This window comes from Schistosoma mansoni (genome assembly GCF_000237925.1).
Source record: "Schistosoma mansoni, WGS project CABG00000000 data, supercontig 0271, strain Puerto Rico, whole genome shotgun sequence".
NCBI classification, from domain to species: domain Eukaryota; kingdom Metazoa; phylum Platyhelminthes; class Trematoda; order Strigeidida; family Schistosomatidae; genus Schistosoma; species Schistosoma mansoni.
The window spans coordinates 74,770-95,116 of NW_017386134.1; the positions used below are offsets into that span (position 1 = coordinate 74,770).

Consider the following 20,347-nt stretch of genomic DNA (forward strand, 5'->3'; position numbering starts at 1 on the left):
TCTGATTCGCCATGGAACTCAGCAATTGGAAATTAGGCAGGCAGTGGTCAAGAAAGTAAAATATTCTAGTAGATAGTTTCTGATAGAAGCTAGTTGACAGTGATTAAGTAGACAGATGGATTTATAATAGGCAGTTAATCCTGTATTGTTTATATAAGTGAATAAGTTGCAAACAGATATGCGTTCGTGTTGCCATGTGGCTAAAAAATCACGAGTGGTTAATATTTTAACAGACATATTTCACAGGAGCATTTACATGCTGCTGATGCTTGTTAAAGAACCACGATGACCGATTACAGTCGTAGTTGATTGGTTAGTTCTATCGATTGAACTAATTATTTCAGTTGAAATACTAATCAACATTGATATGAAGCAACGAATGTTCACAGAAACTGATAAAGATAGCCGAAGTTAAAAATGAAAAATAATAAGTATAGAATGCAATAAAAAAGATCATAATGATAGGTTGCGTTATTCGAAGTCTTGCTCACCAGTGTAGAACATCAACGTTGATGTTCTATGTCGAAATGATTGGGGGCCTACTATAGTTAGACGAGAATGGAGACGAACCAACTAACGCTGAAGTCACACCTCACGACCAGCCCTTACGTGGATTGAACCATCGACGCATCAAAGGATAATAGATGCTATGGAGACTGTACAACACAAAGGACGTTATTACAAGAATATATTAGTTAAGGTACAACTACCGAAGTACAGAAGTGAAAGAATAACCACTGCCGCGTGGGCCAGTCCATGGCGTACGATTGATTTGTGCGCGTTGACTATCCTTGACCTTGGCAGGGATCAATGATCTGTTCGATATTCAGTGACCCTACAATCTCAATATTATCTTCATATGAAAGGCATAGATATTGTCTTGATTCCAGAAACCATTCCATGAAAAAGTCTTGAACTTTCAGTCACGGCAAAACTTTTATACAGAAATTATAAGAAGCTTCAGACGAAAGGCACTAACAGTTCACACAATTGACGAAAAAGAAAATTAGGCAAATCAATTTCAAAATAACTTTCATGTCAAACATTCATTCGAATTTCGCACAATTAACTCATACTAAACTAGAACATAATTCGACTTTCTTATAATAAATAACATCTTGTGTGCAACTGGATAAAAGGTAGATCGGATTAGATGCAGTCTATTCCTAATTTGGTGGTATCAAAAGTATTTATGCGCAATGGATATTTTGAGATATAATTCACACATACTTTATTACGCACACGATACTTGAATGTGTTAGCTTACTAATGTAGTTTAAAATACTTAAATAAACCATTTTACGGATGTTCAACAGTGGATAATTATAATTTCTGAAACAGAAATAACGTCTTCTTATCTGTTTAGCGTGATCGGTTATTACGTTCACAATGATTAGACTGTAGAAACTTCTCTGTTGGTAAGCTTTATTCTGTGATGAATTCGGTGAGATTGTGTGACTGAATAATGATTGTTTCATGTGAAATGATTTCAAGCAATTTACTAAAGCTTATGAGTATAGGTAAAATAAAACTTGTCGTTTTCAATAGTTTTGCATATTCATCAAAACCATCTATTTTAAATCCCTCAATTTATAACACATTACATGCAGTTACATACATCATGTCATCCACGAATAAATTCGGGCTTAAATCTAATACTCAAATTATTGGTAGGTATTTCAGAATTCAAATGAGATGAACTTACCCATGAACCTCTAAAAGTAATTTGTAGAATAATACTTGTAGGTTATGGTGATTTTTAAGTTCTTATTCTATGACTATTAATGTTTTAGATGGGGATTTGTGGAGATTTCAGTATTTTTCAAAGTTGAAATCATGAGTCAATTGAAGCTAGACCACCAGCGAAAACCTGGAAGCACTGGACGGCCGTTTCGTCCTATTATGGGACTCCTCAGTAGTGCGCATCCACGAGCCCTAATTATAACTCTAATTATAATCATATGCTCACTAGTGACTGACCTCAAGATACATGTCCTGGAGTTCTAGTGGGAAGCAGTGACCAGTGGAGTTCAGCCACGTCTGTTATTAATGTTTTATTAATACAAATACATTATATTCTAATATTTGCCCATTTATAGCCACTTTTCACTTTTTCTGCACACTACATATATGAAAAAATATATTTTGTTCGATTGTAGTTGTGTATACCCTTGGAGGGAAAGTAATGTATTCATAAGAATTTACATATGCTGTGGGTAGTTGACTACAAAATCCTGAAATAGTGGACAGTTCTGTCACTGAACTGTTTCTCGAATTAAGGCAACTTCAAAGTTATCAAGATGGAGCTGTTTATATTTTGTGATAATTAAATGTTTAAAGCTGATTCGAAATGATTCATGTCTACTTCATCATTTCTTTTTCTATAAAATATTACTAGTAATGTAGTGGGTTTGCTTGGCTAACGAAGACGACTATTTTCTATTATTTTGAGACTTAACCACATATGAATTTTGAAAAACTGACACAGGAACCAACATCAACGCAATGAATAGAAACATTTTTTGAAATTAAAGTAGTTAGAAAAAAGTGTGTTTATATACTGTTTTATAGGTCAAGTGAAATGACATACTGTGCACCTTGTTACTAACTAAATTTTTCATTTAAGCCAGTTTTTCGTAATTTAATCACCCTCAAATATTTGATTAATGGATCAGTGTAAACTCAATAAACACTGACATAAACGTGCATTTGAGTAAACAGAAAACTCAAGCTTGTAGTGTAATCGTTAGATATTAATGATGTTGATTATGGTCCAAAGCATTAAATTGTACTATGGATTTTTCACAGACCATGTGTTTCTTCAAGCATTCATGGCCTGGAATCATAAAAGTAAACAAATATGGGAATTCTTCAGTTTTGTTGATCGAAGTATTGGAAAAAAGAAGAAATAGTTGAAATGATTGCTCAGAAAATAACAATTAGTAAGATAATATTCCTTTCAGAGTGTTTTCTGGAACGAATGCTGCACACTAATTTGTAAGTAAAATTTCAAACCACTAAGATAATTCATTTTTGTATTGGTTGTTTTAATCTTTCCATTGATGTTCGGACTCTAATAGACATATGTGTATCCTACGAGGATCGCCTCGATGATGCCTAAAACCACAGGCATATAAATCCAGACGACGAGTCTCAAATAGAACGAAATGTGCGTCCTGATTTCACTGCTAGCCACCATCTATCCCTAACAAGATAACGCTTTTAAGTTAGTTCTGGTTGTTGGAAAGTTAAAATGTTATTCCAAAACTTTCTCAGTGAATTTGTTAGTATTTAATATAAGTGCATGATTTTTTGTCACATAATTGATGGTTATCCATTAGTGTCACTAAGAGTACAGCGGTATCGTACTATAATATTTGAATAAAACAGATTATGAAATATAACAAATCTCGGAAAGGTAAATGATTATGAACATTTCAATGCAAACTGAATACCATTTCTGTAATAATTTGACAACAGACTATGAGTTCTGGATTTTGTCAAAAGATACCTACATTTATTATTTCATCTCACTTCAGATATCACCATCTTTGTTACCTAAACAATCATTTAAATTAGAAATCATACTCTCAGAAATTCACGTTTTACATGTTTATTGAAAAGCATAATAATGATGTATTTCTCATGTTTCGTGACATTTTATTGTTGATCACATATAAAACTGATTTATCAGCATTGCAAATAAACTAGTTGATTAATTCACTGAATCAATCGTTGTATTACTTATTGTATAAATTGAAGTTGAAATATTTTGATGTACCGTTATAGATGAAATTTTATAAATGATAGTGTTTCAATGACTCTGTGATGTGACTTACAGATGTCAAGATATAAGTAGTATGTATCATCAACCGATAGTGAAGTGCCTGAAGGCAGAAGGTGATAAAGATCAAAGGAAAGGAACGAGAACAGAGAATGATTGGTGTGGAAACGAAGAAGCAATGAAGTCCAAGACGATTGATTGACATTTACTGTATGGACCTCACATTTTACTAAGATGTTCTGTAATTTTATATTCAAATACATTCGATTGTCCCCATTTGAGTTCTCGTTCATTACAACTCTATAAGAAGATATTTAGTGAAGAGTTAGCAGTTTGTTGAATATGTAAGTAGTCAATTGTCTTGTTGCGTAGAAGTGAGAATAGCTGACGACAGGTTGTTATCAAGTTATGATGATCACGATTAGCTGCATACAAATACTGAACTTAATAAAAGTATAAAATTTGGCTACAAAGTTTGTAGTTATTAATAATATGTCCTGATCATGTTTGTTATTTTATGGACTTCCGTTTAGTCAGAACAACGTCTTTGATGTTTCTCATAGAACTGAATTTTGATTTTGATTGTTTCTAGTACTGATTTCAAACAGCTGTGTTTTTCATCAGTCTGTCAAATGTTTTGTGGATTTATTCTCATACAAGTGTCTATAGATGACATCTAGATTTTGATCATAGCTGGAAGTACTGATAACTCTCCACAATGAAACGGAGTGTTTTCTGATATTCCTGTGGCCATTTGAAAACCCAGGCATAATTATTTATTTATTTAAAACACACAGTGGTGAGAAACATAAGGCGTGTCATCAAATGAAGCTTACAATATAGGTATCTGTATTTCTATATTTATAAACTAATAAGTCAAACGTCGTACTGTTAACACAACTCTTAAAAATATACTAAATCAAAGTAATCCGAATATAATTAAACAATTACTACTAATATTCACTTATATATGTTTTTTGACAACTATCTTTTATGATATTCACTGTGATCATTTATGATGGAATTGTTCAACTCTAGATTTGTCATGTTGAAGTTGTTTCGGTGTTTTCGTTCATTTTCCTTATAACAAAAAATATAAAGGACCAGTACAATCATTTGTTGACAACGTTAGCAAATTAACACAGCCAAATACTTTTAAACCGTAGTTATAAACTTGTGATTTAATGTTGGCCAGTGGGTTCTGTTATGTGTTTGTGAAATTGTAGTCTTTGCTGTAATTTTTTGTATATACGCATTTCTCCTTCAATCAATTTGCCATTATAAGTTCGGAAGACAATCAGGAGTAGAATAGAACAGTGAACTTTTTATCTATGAGGCCAATTTCATGTACGACATGTACATGAATAGAAGATTTATGAGAAACATCATGTCTTATTACATTATGAAGTTATCCTTGAAATTAGGCAGTAATCAGGTTTGAGAAAAGTTCATCTTCACAACCACATATATTACTATTCATTTCTCATACGATTAATATGAACATGAGCGAGGAACATTCTTTGATAAAGCATAATGTTTTAAGGGTATAAAATATATTTAAATCCTTCTACTCTCCACTGTTCACCTATACCGTTTTCCCACCAATTAAAAGCGTCATTTTAGCCGCCAGTTAGTTGCCTATTATTGGACTCACAGAAGTAGTCAATTTAGTTCGGCGATGTCAGTTCTAGTTAGCTTTGTTGTCAGCCATGTCTAATTCAGATAGTAAGACTGATATGAATTTAAGAGAGCTGTTCGTTGCGATAGGAATTTTGACGGGAGCGTCACTCCTGAGACAACAGAGAACTTACAATAATGTAACTTTTGCCACTTCACAATACGAGACAGTAATCGAAATCCAAATTATTTTTGTATAAAATATGTATGCTAAAGGAAACGGCATCTCCAGAGAAAAACAACTCAAACTCAACTGGAGTTTGTATCGAAGCATAGCCCCCAAATGCCCTGGTACGGCCGAGAGTGGGGAGAGTCCGCCCTCTCTCTCGAAATACTCTCATATAGCCACGCGAATATATAGCCTCTGCCAGGGAAGTCCTACTCACTGCCTTCTCGTGGCGGGGGTGTTGTTCACAAAAGTGAGAGGACGAAAAGCGAATGTCCGGCGCTTTAACCGGGTTGGTGGACACGGAGGGTCCACCTAGGGGAGTTGGAAAACCCTGATTCCAAACCAATGGTGTACATGGGCTCCAGGATCCTGAGGGAACAAATGGCGTACGAATCAATAGTTGATCACCGGCTACCATGGGACATCTCCTCACGATGCTCCACTGCCTTGTGGATCAGACCTTTGGGTCAAAGGCTCCAGGTGTGGCCGCCTAAGAAAACCACCTGCTTCAGTTCGGGTACCTGGGCAGTATCACTGCCCTCAAGCGAATCGAATGAGATTTGTGAGGCGCATATTTATCTGGTGCTTCCTTGTACCAATATTTATGTGTTTAAATAATAATAATAATTTTATCCATAAGTCTAAGCAGCCCGTCGGTGGTGGTTGCAAATCCTTTAAATTTGTAGACTTTTAGACGGATTTTAGGCAGTATCAAGATGGTCAGTGAGTCATAGTTATGAGTTACTGCATATCGCATATGAGAAAGACCCTAGCTTCCGTCATTTCAAAGCCTAGCAGAGGAATACGATTCGTCTTCCATTTATTTTCTGAACTTTGCTTTTTGTTGTCATTAGGTTTATGTATGAAAATCGTCGAAACAAAATAATCGCTCAAAATATTTCGGATGTGTGACCACGTTTATTTGGAAGATCGAAACTTCCACATCAATCAAACCTTGTTTATTATCACTTCTTGGAATGTAATTTTGTGAGGTTAGTTATGCATTCCATTGATCATGGAGGTGCAGAGGAGACACATCGTTAAGTGAATGGTTGTCTGGAAAGCTACTTTTGTCAACGGTAAATAAACGAATCTAACTCTTCGATCTTTCGATGTCGTATGTACTGATGGTATTTACAAGTACAACAAAGAGCGCATTTCTCTACACGAGATAATGGTATTAAATGCCTACGTATTTGATTGGTGCAATAGTTGACAAATGAGCAGTTTCTAATGTCTCCTATTTTTATTCCATTTATACGTCCAATGATTCAGTGGACATTTAAGTCATATTCAAATTTATCCTTGGCGGGATAATCTGTGAATGACTACAGATAACTGAAAAAACCTAGTCCCGTATATATGTGAATAATAAAGATAGTTATTATTCCTTTTAATTTCAGTACTTTTCTCCCTATGTCATGTCTTCCAATCTTCTTTATTTAGATCTAGTGATGACTATCAGTATTTCATTCAGAAAATAATAATACTGATTGTTAAATCTGTAAACCCATAAAACTATTTTGTTATTAATTACTGAACTTTCACCATGTTAGATTATCAATATTTAAATATTTTAATCTTGTGGCAATATATCCATTGATATGTGTGATAATAGTTGTAAAAACTGTATTTGAGATAATCGCTTGTCCAAACAAGTTCAAATTTCGCTGTAGAGTATAGAAAGAATATGAAACTTGATACATCAAATGAACTTTTTGGACAGTAAGCACAGTTTAGATCTCCAATTCTTTTTAAGTGACATTACAATCTACAATCCTGTTATTCACTATCATTGCATGGGACTTCATAAATAATTTCATCATATATATATTATCACCTTATTAGTAAAAAAAATGATTATTATGTCGGCATTCAATTTCTCTGCTAAATTCTTAGTTAAAGTAATATACTTGTGCACACATTTTACATTTCGAATTTTGTTGGCATCAAATAACTCTACTTCTCATGGAATTAAATGTTCAGCATTGAGTTGTTTTAAAACTTACTGTTTTTTGGATGAACATTTAGATTGATGAGCAGTTAGCTCACCAGCAGAAGTTAAGTACCACTAACAATCATAATTAGGCTGACTGCTTCGAAAATGTATTTTTCCAAACTAATGGACCGACTAAAATAACTGCTTAGAAACCTACAGCGCAAATCATCTAATGAAAAGTATTTATTATTCATGGACCTTAACCAATAGAATGGGAATGGTATTGTTTTGACAGTGACTATGTAATTAGTTTGCATCACAGAGTAAAAAAGCTATATCGCACTAATCAAAGGAATGATTTCTGGGTAAATAAAGAACAGAAATTTCTCACCAACTTCGCTCATTAAAAAATTATCAACCCAAAAAACAAACTCAAATTTCAAACTTATTGTTTCAAATCAAAATTTTCATATTTCTCAAAACGTTATTTTTTTAATATTTTACGTGTTTAAAAAGGTAACGGTTCGATACAAAGAGTCAAACCTCTAGATGTCTGAGATATGGACAAATGTAGAAATTACTGAGTGAGGTTCGAATAAATATAATACGCAGACCCATTCATTCCTTTTGCTCCTAGAAGACAGATTCTCTTTCAGATGCAGTAAGAATAACATGACGACGAAACAATTGTCACAAATAAGATCGTTTTTTTCTAAAGATAGTTTCGCTAAAATTCATATGACACATAATCAAATTCTAAACGTCATACAGTTATGAATTCCAAGTGATTATAAAAAAATTTTTATAATGAATCCCCTGAAAAGAATTCTTTCTATAACTATACTTACCCTATGACCTCATGTTTACATTGACATGATAAGAATCTGAATACATTTCTACGTAAAAAAATTTATTAATGATGTGTTGATGACGCTATTGTATGATGCTTAGTGAATAGTTAACTGCGAAGGTGATTATTATCTGATAAATAATCTGACTTAAAGTTAGTGGTAATGACTTTTCAGTTGGACCACTTGAAGCTGAAGTTTGAAGCAATGTCCACAAATTATAGACCATAAAAAAACAGTATTATTGTGCAGTTTTATAAGCTACTGATTAGTGTTAATCGGTTAACTACTGTACTGTACAAAAGAAACAGAAATCCGATCAGCACGTTTCATTCCAATGATTTCTAATTCATAGAATCAACTTGAAGATGAATCAGTGTATTCTATCTAAATCAAGAAATTAAAAGGTACATTTACTATTAAGTCTGTTTTACGTTCTCTGTCCTTATTCACTTCACTCCGACATTTCTGTATTGTTTTATATTACTTATTATCATTATTCAGCAAATAGTTATATTCCTAGCAATTTTTACTCTTATGTGGTAACGCACGTTGGTCATATAATATTCTGAAATGTTTACACATAATTATAATAATCATTCATTCATTAATAATGACTTGACATCAATTATTGTAGTAGTTATTCGAAATTTTGTGCAGTCGTTCAACCTTTGTTCAAAGTCAACAGTTTCCATATTGCTTGCTCTTAGTTCGATTTTTGCTTGTTAATTAACCGTTATCGAGTTTAGACACAACCGACTGTCTTCATATTTCTGACAAAAAGACGTTGTAAACACTGCAAACACCTCGCAAGTTGTGGTTCGTAACTAAATTTTGTCTATTATTCACTAAATAATTACTATTTGAGACAAAACGTTGTTTGCGATCTTCGATTTCGCACTTATCTCAATGGAGTGACATGGACGCTTCCATATGCTTATCAGTTATTTTCATCTTCCACGGTAGGTTAAAAGTGACAATAGGTGGATATGGTTTGCGTCCCTATATTCTTACTGTTTAGATCAACCAAGTGCTTTTGAAATGAAATATAATCACATTTGATATTTCTATAGGAATAAGAAAATTTATGAACTGGAACTTGTGTTATGATTTGATTAGGTATTTAACGTATCAATCTAGTCGTTATGTAACACCTATCAAAATGCAATTTTTCGACAGCAATATATATAGATTTTCATGTTATATAGAACATAAGTGACTATTTTGTGATTACATCTACAGAAGACCACATTATATATTGAGAATTCAGTGAATATGAAAATGAGTAAGTTATAGAATGTATAGAATAATAAGGTATTGGAAAAGTAAACGAGTTCTGATTGAAACAATTTGAAATCGTCTAAATATGTTCAACTGCATTTTTATGATTCCTAGTGTTTTTCATTTGAAATGTAAATTCAGTGTTTGTGGTAAGAAGTCAATCATAAAAGGCATCAGACATATTTTTCAATGCCTTTCGTTTCCTTGTGTCTACTAGAATTATCACAGATCATTTGATGAGAAATAGTAAGAAACATGACTGTCTAGTTTCTATCTAATTCAAATGAAATCTACTTCAATACAAAAGTATAATCAATGCTTTTTCTGCCGACTAACAATAATATGAAAAACATTTCATAGTGATCATAACTTAGTTCTGTAGTTGAGCTATTTCAGAAATAAACACAACAAAGTGAAAAGTATAAACAGATAATGTAAACGTGATTCTTGTGAGATCTGTATGTTACTCATGATCACTTCAACATTAAGCTCATGATCATTTAATTTTAAATTATGGATTGAGTCAGGTAGAATGAGATGTTGATCTGTTAACATTTAAATGTCTTTACCTTCTACTTCATCAGTTCAATCTCACTGACATCATTACAAAGACAATGTAAATCAGTAAGAAACATTGTCATAATTTAACTATTTTAATAATTGGAAATTATGTATAAACCATTTTAGTTTAAATCATAAACATGTTGGATGTTTATATTCTCAACACACCACTAATGAATTCAGTCTAAATGTGGTGACTATAAAGAAAAATGCTTCGTTTGCATTTCAACAAAACATCTAAATAAATATCTTTCATTGATGACACAGAAAGATTAGTTGTATAGGTTTTCTTCAGCATAAAACATGAATTTGTATCCTAATTCTCAACTAAATTATACTGGATAGTGAGTTTTAGTTTAATTGTCCTAACATCAAATAATATTCCTGAGACGTATTCTATGCTCAGAAGGAGTATCATATCTAGCACTAGAATTCATTTGGCGATCATTAAATCAATTAATTCTTTATATTGAACAGTGATTGCCATCAATGCTTTCTTCTGACATATATTTCTATTTCTCGTTTGTTATTTTTTGACCATAAGGTACAGAACATATTCGTAACAGATAGTTCTTATAGCTCTGCAAAAACGAAGTAAAATCCTTAATGACTATAAAACTCCAATACTTAGCACTCAAACACTAAGTAAACGGAAAAATAACAAAATGGGGGCAAACTCTATAAATGATAGAAACCTTACTGATAGATTCAGCCTTCGCGAACTCATTGAAGAAAAATACACAAACGTTTAGTGGTGTTCAAAATCATAAAATAATTATGGTAAAAGTATATTCACCATCATATTTCTTCTGATAAAGTTTTTCCCGACTTCATACCACTTTGTAGTAACGCTCGTGTTGATATACTAAAGCTTTATCATATTTGTTGTTGTGGATGGTTTATAAAGTTATCAGACAGTGAAATGTCTTACGCTATGCTTTATTTTGTCATGATAATACAATACAACTACATTCTGCTTGCTTCAGATTGAAATTCTCGATTGAGTTATGTCGAAGTTCTAGCTTATTTAGGACTTTTACAAATACACAGTTTATCTAGTCCTTACATATTTTTGACTAACGATTTATTCTCCACATAAATGTATTTTAATCAACGCATTACTTATACTCAATGGAATTTCATCAATAAAAAGTCGACATTAACCATTCGTTAACACGGGTTATCAAAAGTCATGTCAGTGGGAGATTTGATTCACATATAACAAAGCGATTTGATGAGAGACAATAATGTAAGCTTTCTGTATGTGACTATTTGTTTACTGAAATCCGATTTATACTACATAATCTAGGTATATTGATAGTCTCGATCCGTGGTTATAAAGCTACTTTATGAGTAAGTTTCTGATTGTAAGAGTAAGGTGATTTAGACCAAGCATACAGGTATCAAGTTTGACAGTGAGGAAGTTTTATATACTAAAATGTCTAATCCACCAGTTTTGTCGTAATTAATTATGAGCGATGTGTTATTTTCATTCTTCACTATTTGCTTCACAGTCCTTTATTTCTGTGATAGATTTTAGGTGACCTCTATGTGCATTCTCTTCTCAATGCATTTAATTTTATTTGCCATACAATATATACTTGTTTTCACGTATTCTCCCAACGTACAACTAGGCATACTCGCAAAATGAAAGTAAATTTCAAACATTCCATCAAGTTAACTTTCTTTAGTTTATCCAAAATAAGTTAAAAGATGCGAAAATAACAGCGAGTTCACAATCAACAAAATGGATACAGATTTCGAACAAACTATTAAACGAGTATAATTAATACTGTTTGAATGATTATCTTAATTTTGTTTTGGTATGATCGTTATTTCTATAAGTTCAATATTCGTCTTCATCAAAGTACATGGCATATAAACAAATATTAAATTAGTATTATTTTCATACACTTCATAATATAATTGTTCTGGAATGAAACGAGTCTTCACTCCATGTGGATAATGAATCGACATTGGAACAAAAATTTCTGCAACTAACAATGCTGAGTTCACATTTGTACAATTCTTCTGTGTTGGTACAAAAGCATAATAAAACACACCTGAATCTACATCGAATCTCAATTGGACAGGTTGACCGGCAGTTGATTGTGGATATGTACGACTGAACGATTTCAACTGTATGAGAGAGAAGAAATTACGAAGCGAAACAATGTATTGCAATAATGTGAAATGCATATGTAAGGTATTCAATTTGAAGACAGTGAAGATCATAACCTGATAACTTAATAACCAAAGGAAGTAGGGAAGATTTAGAGGGATATACTAGGATGAAATAGTTATTCATATATTTCTAAAGGAACCATGAATAACTAATTTAATCGTACCTGATATAAATGAATAACCAAACACTAATAACTAGCTAGTTATATGATAACTGTAAGAAGTAAAATGGCTCTTCTGAAATTAATATCGCTACTGAAATGGAGTAAGCTGTTAATATTTTTCGACCAGATGTTTTTGCTCATAAGCTTACTTTAGAACTCCATCATAAACGACATTGAAAAAAACGAACAGAGGCAAACTGAATTCTTCGATTCACTTGCTATTTTACTGTTATTTGGTTAATAGAGTGTTATTATTAATGACTAACTTTTTCGAATTGTTTCCAAGAGATGGGTTATCGTAACCTGATGATGAAACCACATTCACTAAGCACAGCTGATGATCGTGTTATGCTGACGGTGAGCGAAAGTCTGATAATTCCTAATACTAGAGTTTTCCGAAGTTATTTCAAGTCAAACAAACGTGGAAGGCAAATAATATATAATTGTAAAGATGAGCAATAATATGTATTAAGAAGTTAAAAGAAGGTAGTTCAGAAGAGAAAATCAGAGATCGAACGCTCACACGATCTCGTTTCGTGAATATCAGTGAACTAAGAAATAAATGTGATATTATTTCTGGAGAGAAACCAAAGACCAGACGAAATGGGTACAAAATGGTACAACTCAAAAACTTTCATCCCAATAACTAATACTCCTTAATCATGCTTCATTGTCGTACATGTTATAAGGTTGATTGTCCTAATGAGTCGACTTCCTTAGCAGTTTACGAAAGCTTTTGATATCACCAACTCACGAAATCTCTTAACTTATCCTTATACATCATCTTAGAAATTTGTTTGTTATAAAGTAGATTATTGACCATGTGGTTGTGGACAGTTGAAATTAATCGATCACAGATATGTGTGTTTAGGCAAAAGACATGTAAATGGTGGTTAGTTCCTTCCGTTCTTCGTTTATTTTTAAAACTCATCTTTTTGATTGAACTGCACAACCCTTAATTCATGTAAAGGGAATGAAAATCACCCACAAAACGAAACGTATGCATTAGACATTTACCTGTGACAGGGACCAATATGATTGAGATCATTAGTTCTGAAGAATAGTTTAAACAGATCATTTTAGAGAGTATAGTTCTTGTTCTCCAAAATTGGTATCGTTGCGGAAAGGGAGGCAGAAAGGATGCAGTTCTGCGGACATTGTTGTGAGGCAGAGAAAAGAGTGATTAGTTTGTGCGGTTCGGCCTAGGAAGGAGACCTAAAGTGAAGTGTCCTGAAGGTCCAGTTTTTTGGTGTATCAGACGCTGTCGATTGGGTAAAGGAGCTGGACGTCCGGCTCAAGAAGAAAACGTCACGACAAGCAAAACGTCTGCAGGAGTGACCGTTTATATGGTGGGGTAAAATGTGGTGCATGCTTCGTATGCCGATAGTCTTAAGAAATATGTAGGAATAATCAAAAATAGAATCCCTGAAAACGGAAGATTGAAATAGAGAGAACGGAAAGGAAATCGGACAGGAATCGAATTAACAACAGAGTTAGAGGAATAGTGGATCATGTAAAGGAAAAAGCGAAAATGTGCAAATGTATTTAATGTATGATTTCTATATTTTGCCAAGCCACTGTGTGATTGTACACCAAACAATAAATTGCTTATCCCCACCTGATTTCTCACTCACTACAATACAAGTAGGGGAAAGACCGTTTCCTACCTAAAGTTATACTGATGAATATTAAAGATTCCCAATGTGAAAATTGGAACAACATATATAAGCGAACAATATTGTTTTCAATTAGATCGTCATCAGGTTTTACTCTAATATATATGAATATTTATATGAAAATGTTAGACCAATCACAAGGCTATTTGAGTCAATAATCACAATGAAATAGAATATGTACCCAAGCATAATAATAGTTAAAATTACAAGTTGATAGTGGGAAGATAGGTGTACTGATAGTAGTAAGAATATTAAATTACGATAACAAAAGTCTTATCAATAATTAAACATAAGAAGTAAGAATTCATTATATGTGAAAAAAAGTTATAATTGAAATAGTCATAGCGATTGAACTATAAATAATTCCAACGTTTCGTCCAGCTAACTTGTCTGGACTTCTTCACACGAAACGGCCGTCCAGTGTTTCCAGGTTTTCCATGGTGGTCTAGCTTCAATTGACTAACGCTTTCAACTATGATAAATACTAAATCTCCACAAAACCCCTTCAGATAATTAAATATTCATCAACAAGTAATTTGACCTTTTCTTCTTTTATTCAACCTGTTTACTTCACATGAATCGTTATTATGACTGAAATCAATATGAGTTATGTTTAGCATTACAATTATGTACTTGATGATGATTCTCATTTTTCAAAGTTGAAATCATGAGTCAATTGAAGCTAGACCACTATCGAAAACCTTAAAGCACTGGACGGCCGTTTCGTCCTATTATGGGACTCCTTAGCAGTGCGCATCCACGAACCCGCTCTCGCGAGATTCGAACCCAGGACCTACCAGTCTCGAGCAGAAGCCCTTAACCGATAGACCACTGAGCTGGCATCCAACGGTGTTAATGTCTTATTTTATTTGCAATTTCGATGATTCAGAAAAAAAACTTTTCAACCTTCATTTTTGCACTTTTATTCTTATTTTTACTTCACATAGAAACATATCAACACTGAATATCATTCATTAATAACTCATCTTACACATACATACATACACACAATTCATCCAGTCTCCTTTTATTTTACATTGTTGAACTTTTCACTTGATTCTCATTCAACTGACTCATATTAAAAGGAACGAATGGAGCGAAGAAATTTTTTTCAATTAGTTTTTCATCATGGCTCTACACTAATATATCTATGATTTACAATAATTAAATAACACTCATGGAGTAGATACGTTACGTAATAATTATGTAATGACATCGAATATAAACTAACATTAATTGGAAGAGAAGGATTAATACTAATGAAAGTTATTATTTGAAAATCAAACAGTTGCTGCGTTGCATAATATATAAAAAAGGAGAAGAAGGAACTAATAAAATATTTTGATGAATGGTCAGTAATATAGTAGTTATGTAAGAGTTAAGAGACGAATGAAGAGAATAAGTAAAATACAAAAATACAAAAAATACAAAAAAAATGGAAGGAATAAGATAATTGTTTACCGAAATTATGCTACAAACTCCGCTATACCGATGGCCAATGATTGAATTAAAAAGTAGTAGAAATTTTGATGATATGATTGGTAAGCAAAAACACTATGTATATTTCTTTGATGATTTGGATTGCTTCCCTGAAGAAGTCCAGACAAGTTAGCTGGACGAAACGTTGGAATTATTTATAGTTCAATCGCTATGACTATTTCAATTATAACTTTTTTTCACATATAATGAATTCTTATTTCTTATGTTTAATTATTGATAAGACTTTTGTTATCGTAATTTAATATTCTTACTACTATCAGTACACCTATCTTCCCACTATCAACTTGTAATTTTAACTATTATTATGCTTGGGTACATATTCTATTTCATTGTGATTATTATTGACTCAAATAGCCTTGTGATTGGTCTAACATTTTCATATAAATATTCATGTATATTAGAGTAAAACCTGATGACGATCTAATTGAAAACAATATTGTTCACTTACATATGTTGTTCTAATTATACTGATGACACTGTTCAGAATGAAAATTATAAATTCCCTCACCGTACGGAACATAATGACTTCAATAAGAAATTTGACATAAAGTCAAAAAAGATATTATCAATAACAAAACCTACGGAAATGTTTTCTACATTTAAGTTAGAAAATAATTCATATCCGTCCCAGTACATCCATGATTCGAAATTCCTGTCTGCTGCATTCAGCACAGCATTATATTCAACCGTATTTATTGAATCTGGATTACCATCAGGAAGACACAGACCGAATTCTGTTAAAAACCGTCAGCCACCAGTGGATTGAACTATACTTCTCACATTTTTGAATGCATAATTTAAGAGAAGCTAAACACAAGCAATAAAAATATCAACATTGATAAGTATGTGAATGATTTCTGCAATGAAACTAGACTACAATAAACTGCATACACTGTGTCAAAGCAATAACACATCATCCATTTTGTTCATTGACCTATCATTCATTACATTTATGACTTAGTTATGAAAAATTGCAAAAAACCAACCGACGTTCAGTATTCTCCATCTTCAAATGATTATGATTATATTTATGTTCACAAGTACTTACATGATCGAGTGAAAAAAGGCACAAAAATTGAGTGATTTCGAATTCTGTGGTTTGATTACAAAGTAACTGGCTAGGAAAGAAGATGATTCTACAAATCACAAAATCAGTCATTTCTTAACAATCCATAAATAAAGATTCACACAACATCTAATTATCAATTCAGTAAGATGGAAATGAACCAATACCAAAAAGTGACATCTTGTCAAGCAATGGCCATTATGTCTAACTGACTAAAAATCACATTCGCCAGAAATCCTCCATAAGCCTATATGATTCACCATATAAGTTTGTTGACAATGTTCTCGCGTTCACAATTGTTGAATTGTTGCAAATTATCTTTATTTATTCATAGTCCATACAAACAATAACATGAATGTAGTATGACTCACTGCGTTGGTGTTGCCATTATTCACCACCATGTTAACAGAAATTTAGATAAATCCCCTTCTGTTTATATAAAAATAACATTTCACTAATGTCCCATTTTGCTAAGACCTGTAAAGTTTAACAGTCTATTCGAACTTAATCATTCAGCAATCACCACAAATATATGAAGAAGGGAATTAGTTGTGAAATTCCACGCATTATGAATGAAGGTTTGAAAACATTGACTGTTAGTGTATTCATTGAATGATCACATCATGTCACTTCATTCAATTATCAAGCATTTATTTTATTAATTGATTAGTGAATATTACTAGTAATCACATTTTGCAAATAAAATCACACGGTTTAAATTTTCGTTCCTAGATGACTCTACAGTACTTTTATTAAGTTCAGTTCCGGTGTTGCGTTCACCCTAATCAGTTCATCATTTATTAAGGACACAACAAACATTTATGTTGGTGCCCCGTCAGGTCGACGGAGCTATGGAGCTCAGTGCGTCGCAGACTCGACATTCTGACAGAAAGTTTGGCACAGACTGCAGTGAAAGAAGATAGTGGCATGGCGAGCAGAACCACGCATGAACGAATGCTTTAAAGGGGAACGAGTGTGGAGTGGTCTACTTATATTCATATAAGTAGTATATGGTGTTGGTCAGACATAGAATGTATTTTCGCAGAAGACCGAAGAGCAAAGAACTGAAATGAAGCGCAATCGTTTGGAAAATGCATGAGCAATGAAATTAGAGAATAAACAGTGAAGATTGAAACAATTGGTTGTTAATTTGTAAATTGACTGTTCATTGTTTGGTTATCAGAATTGACTGAGATAGTCTGTAATTTTTGCTTAAATACATTCGATTGTCCCCAACCAATGTTCTGTTCACTACAATTGGAGCTCGAACTAAACAAATTAACTTGTTTGTCAATTTTGTTTGTAACAATCAATGTCTTACAAGTTGATGTGAATAACAGAATGGAAGTGGACTTCCCTTATATTTGTCGATGCAATAATCAGATTAGAATTCCACTTGAATTCATAAACTGGAGATTTTGTCAACAAACAACATATGTACATTGGTATGCAATATCCTATAGTGTTTGTGAATAGGTTTCAATAAGTAAATGAGTTTAATGAAAGCTACAAGAAAAACGTTTTTACTTTGAAATCTAACATAAAATACATATTAATCTAATGCTTCTATTTCCACTTCCACTGTTAGTTTGGCTATTTGACTATATCTTAAGAATACTAAGATGACAGAATTCATAATTATCATGGCTTCATAGAATTATTCGTCAGTGTTGCTTATTCATCTACGCCCAATTTCAGACACATCCATAGCTATAACGTTTGCTAATGACGATGATTCATAGAACATAAATGTTACTACTTTAAAGAAGGAATGTAGAAATTTCTCATCTTATATGACTTGTTTTAATCAATTACAAAATACACTATAGTTCTAACAATTTTGCCAAGTTATTCATCATATTGTTTACTGAGAGTATTTCCATGGTGAAAAAATAAATAATTAGCTAAATGGTAATTGATAAACATGAGCAAGTCAATGGGTGTTTTTCAATCAATTCCAAGTAAATAAATTCTAGGTAATTCAATTTCAAGTTTGATATAAAGTAGGGAAATCAAAAGGCTGCAGCGAAAAATGTCAATCGTCGAATGTCAAACTACGGATCTCAAAAATCACTCGCTAAGACTTATTGAAGCTTCAGTTTTGATTTCGGGTAGTGTTGTAAGCACGCACTACTGAGTAGTTTTTAGTTGTTTGGTTAGTGTGAGGACATGGTGTAAAATGTAAACAATATTTTATTATGAAAATACTTTCGGTCAACGATCCTTCGACATTTAACTTAATTGAATGTAGTTGTTCTGAATATAGATCGAATAATTTAATAAGGGTGACAAAGGATTTCAAAATTTTCCAGACAAGTCTGGTTATCAAGTTACGAACAAAAATCAAGTCAGTCAGCTTATGCTACAAAATATCAGTGGGTTATTGTTGTTATTAAAGCATCAAATATTCAAAATGCACATACACTACAAACAATAAACCAGGTAATAAAACTCTCACATGATCACACAAATATCGTTTCCATGATGGCATATGCTCTGTAGCTGGTGTCGATTCCAACAGCCAACAGTAGTAATGATAAGATAATACACTCTTCTTTCTGGCCGTCTCATCTTGTAATAGACCAGGAACACGTTGCATGCCAGTACCAGGTATTCCATTGACAAATGGAAAAAATATTCCATAAGTTACACTCTCGTAAAATATCAATGCGGACAATTTGTAATTTTAAATGAGAATTAGAGTGATAGAAGGAGAGAGATGAAGAAGAAAAAAATGGTATATATATGTGTGTAGGTGTATGTAGAAAGACAGCAAGTTGAATTTTAAACAAACTAACCAAATGAATGCTTAGAAACTTAACGCAATTATATAACACTAATCATTACTCCCTTTCTTCTTCTTCTTCACAATCATGGTCAGTTGGACAAATGAAAAAAAAAAGAATCAAACAAATGTGTTCCAATATAAACCGGATCAATAATTATAAAAATTTGTTTATTTGTATTTTGTTCTACTACTACTACTGTTACTAGTAATAGTAATAATATACATTTTTAATGAAACATATTAATATAATGCAAAATAGTGATTACACGAGTAATGACTATTATAATGGTAACACATTTGTGCATTTTTCTTCATATATCAATGGGTATGATAGGAAATAAGATGAAGAATGTGAATGAAAATACGTAATTAGATTTGACAGTTTGATGGGAAAGAAAAAAATTCCGGTATAATTTAAAAATCCTATTTTCAACACGACAAATCGAAATTAAAATCATGGATTATTATGGTATACTCACCCATCAAGGGGCTCTGAGATACCATTTGATTTCATAATCAATGAAACAAATGCCCCCTCGATACTCTTAAATTTTTAATAGTTTTTCATCTGATCTCATTCCATGTTGTAAACAACTAAGATATGGCTTTAACTATTAATATTTTTACTCACCATACATTTACATACAATCATATTCCACACTCATAAAGGAATTGAAGAACGAAAATGCATCGATGTACATACATATATC

At 32.5% G+C, this 20,347-nt stretch overlaps 2 protein-coding genes across 2 annotated transcripts, besides 2 other annotated features; one reads left to right on the forward strand and one right to left on the reverse strand.

Moving 5' to 3' along the window:
- Positions 1 to 649: 649 nt before the first annotated feature.
- On the forward strand, positions 650 to 814 carry Smp_205280 (unnamed protein product; the record flags this gene model as incomplete). Its single annotated transcript, XM_018792461.1, has 1 exon — positions 650 to 814. The coding sequence occupies one exon, from the start codon at positions 650 to 652 to the stop codon at positions 812 to 814; it is 165 nt and encodes a 54-aa protein (XP_018644695.1).
- Positions 815 to 12,068: 11,254 nt separating this feature from the next.
- On the reverse strand, positions 12,069 to 12,236 carry Smp_205290 (unnamed protein product; the record flags this gene model as incomplete). Its single annotated transcript, XM_018792462.1, has 1 exon — positions 12,069 to 12,236. One exon carries the CDS (start codon positions 12,234 to 12,236, stop codon positions 12,069 to 12,071), a length of 168 nt encoding a protein of 55 aa, XP_018644696.1.
- Positions 12,237 to 12,744: 508 nt separating this feature from the next.
- Positions 12,745 to 12,756: a sequence feature (Short protein (Smp_118720, CAY19020.2) was converted to a misc_feature.).
- Positions 12,757 to 12,760: 4 nt separating this feature from the next.
- Positions 12,761 to 12,781: a sequence feature (Short protein (Smp_118720, CAY19020.2) was converted to a misc_feature.).
- Between the last annotated feature and the right edge of the window lie 7,566 nt (positions 12,782 to 20,347).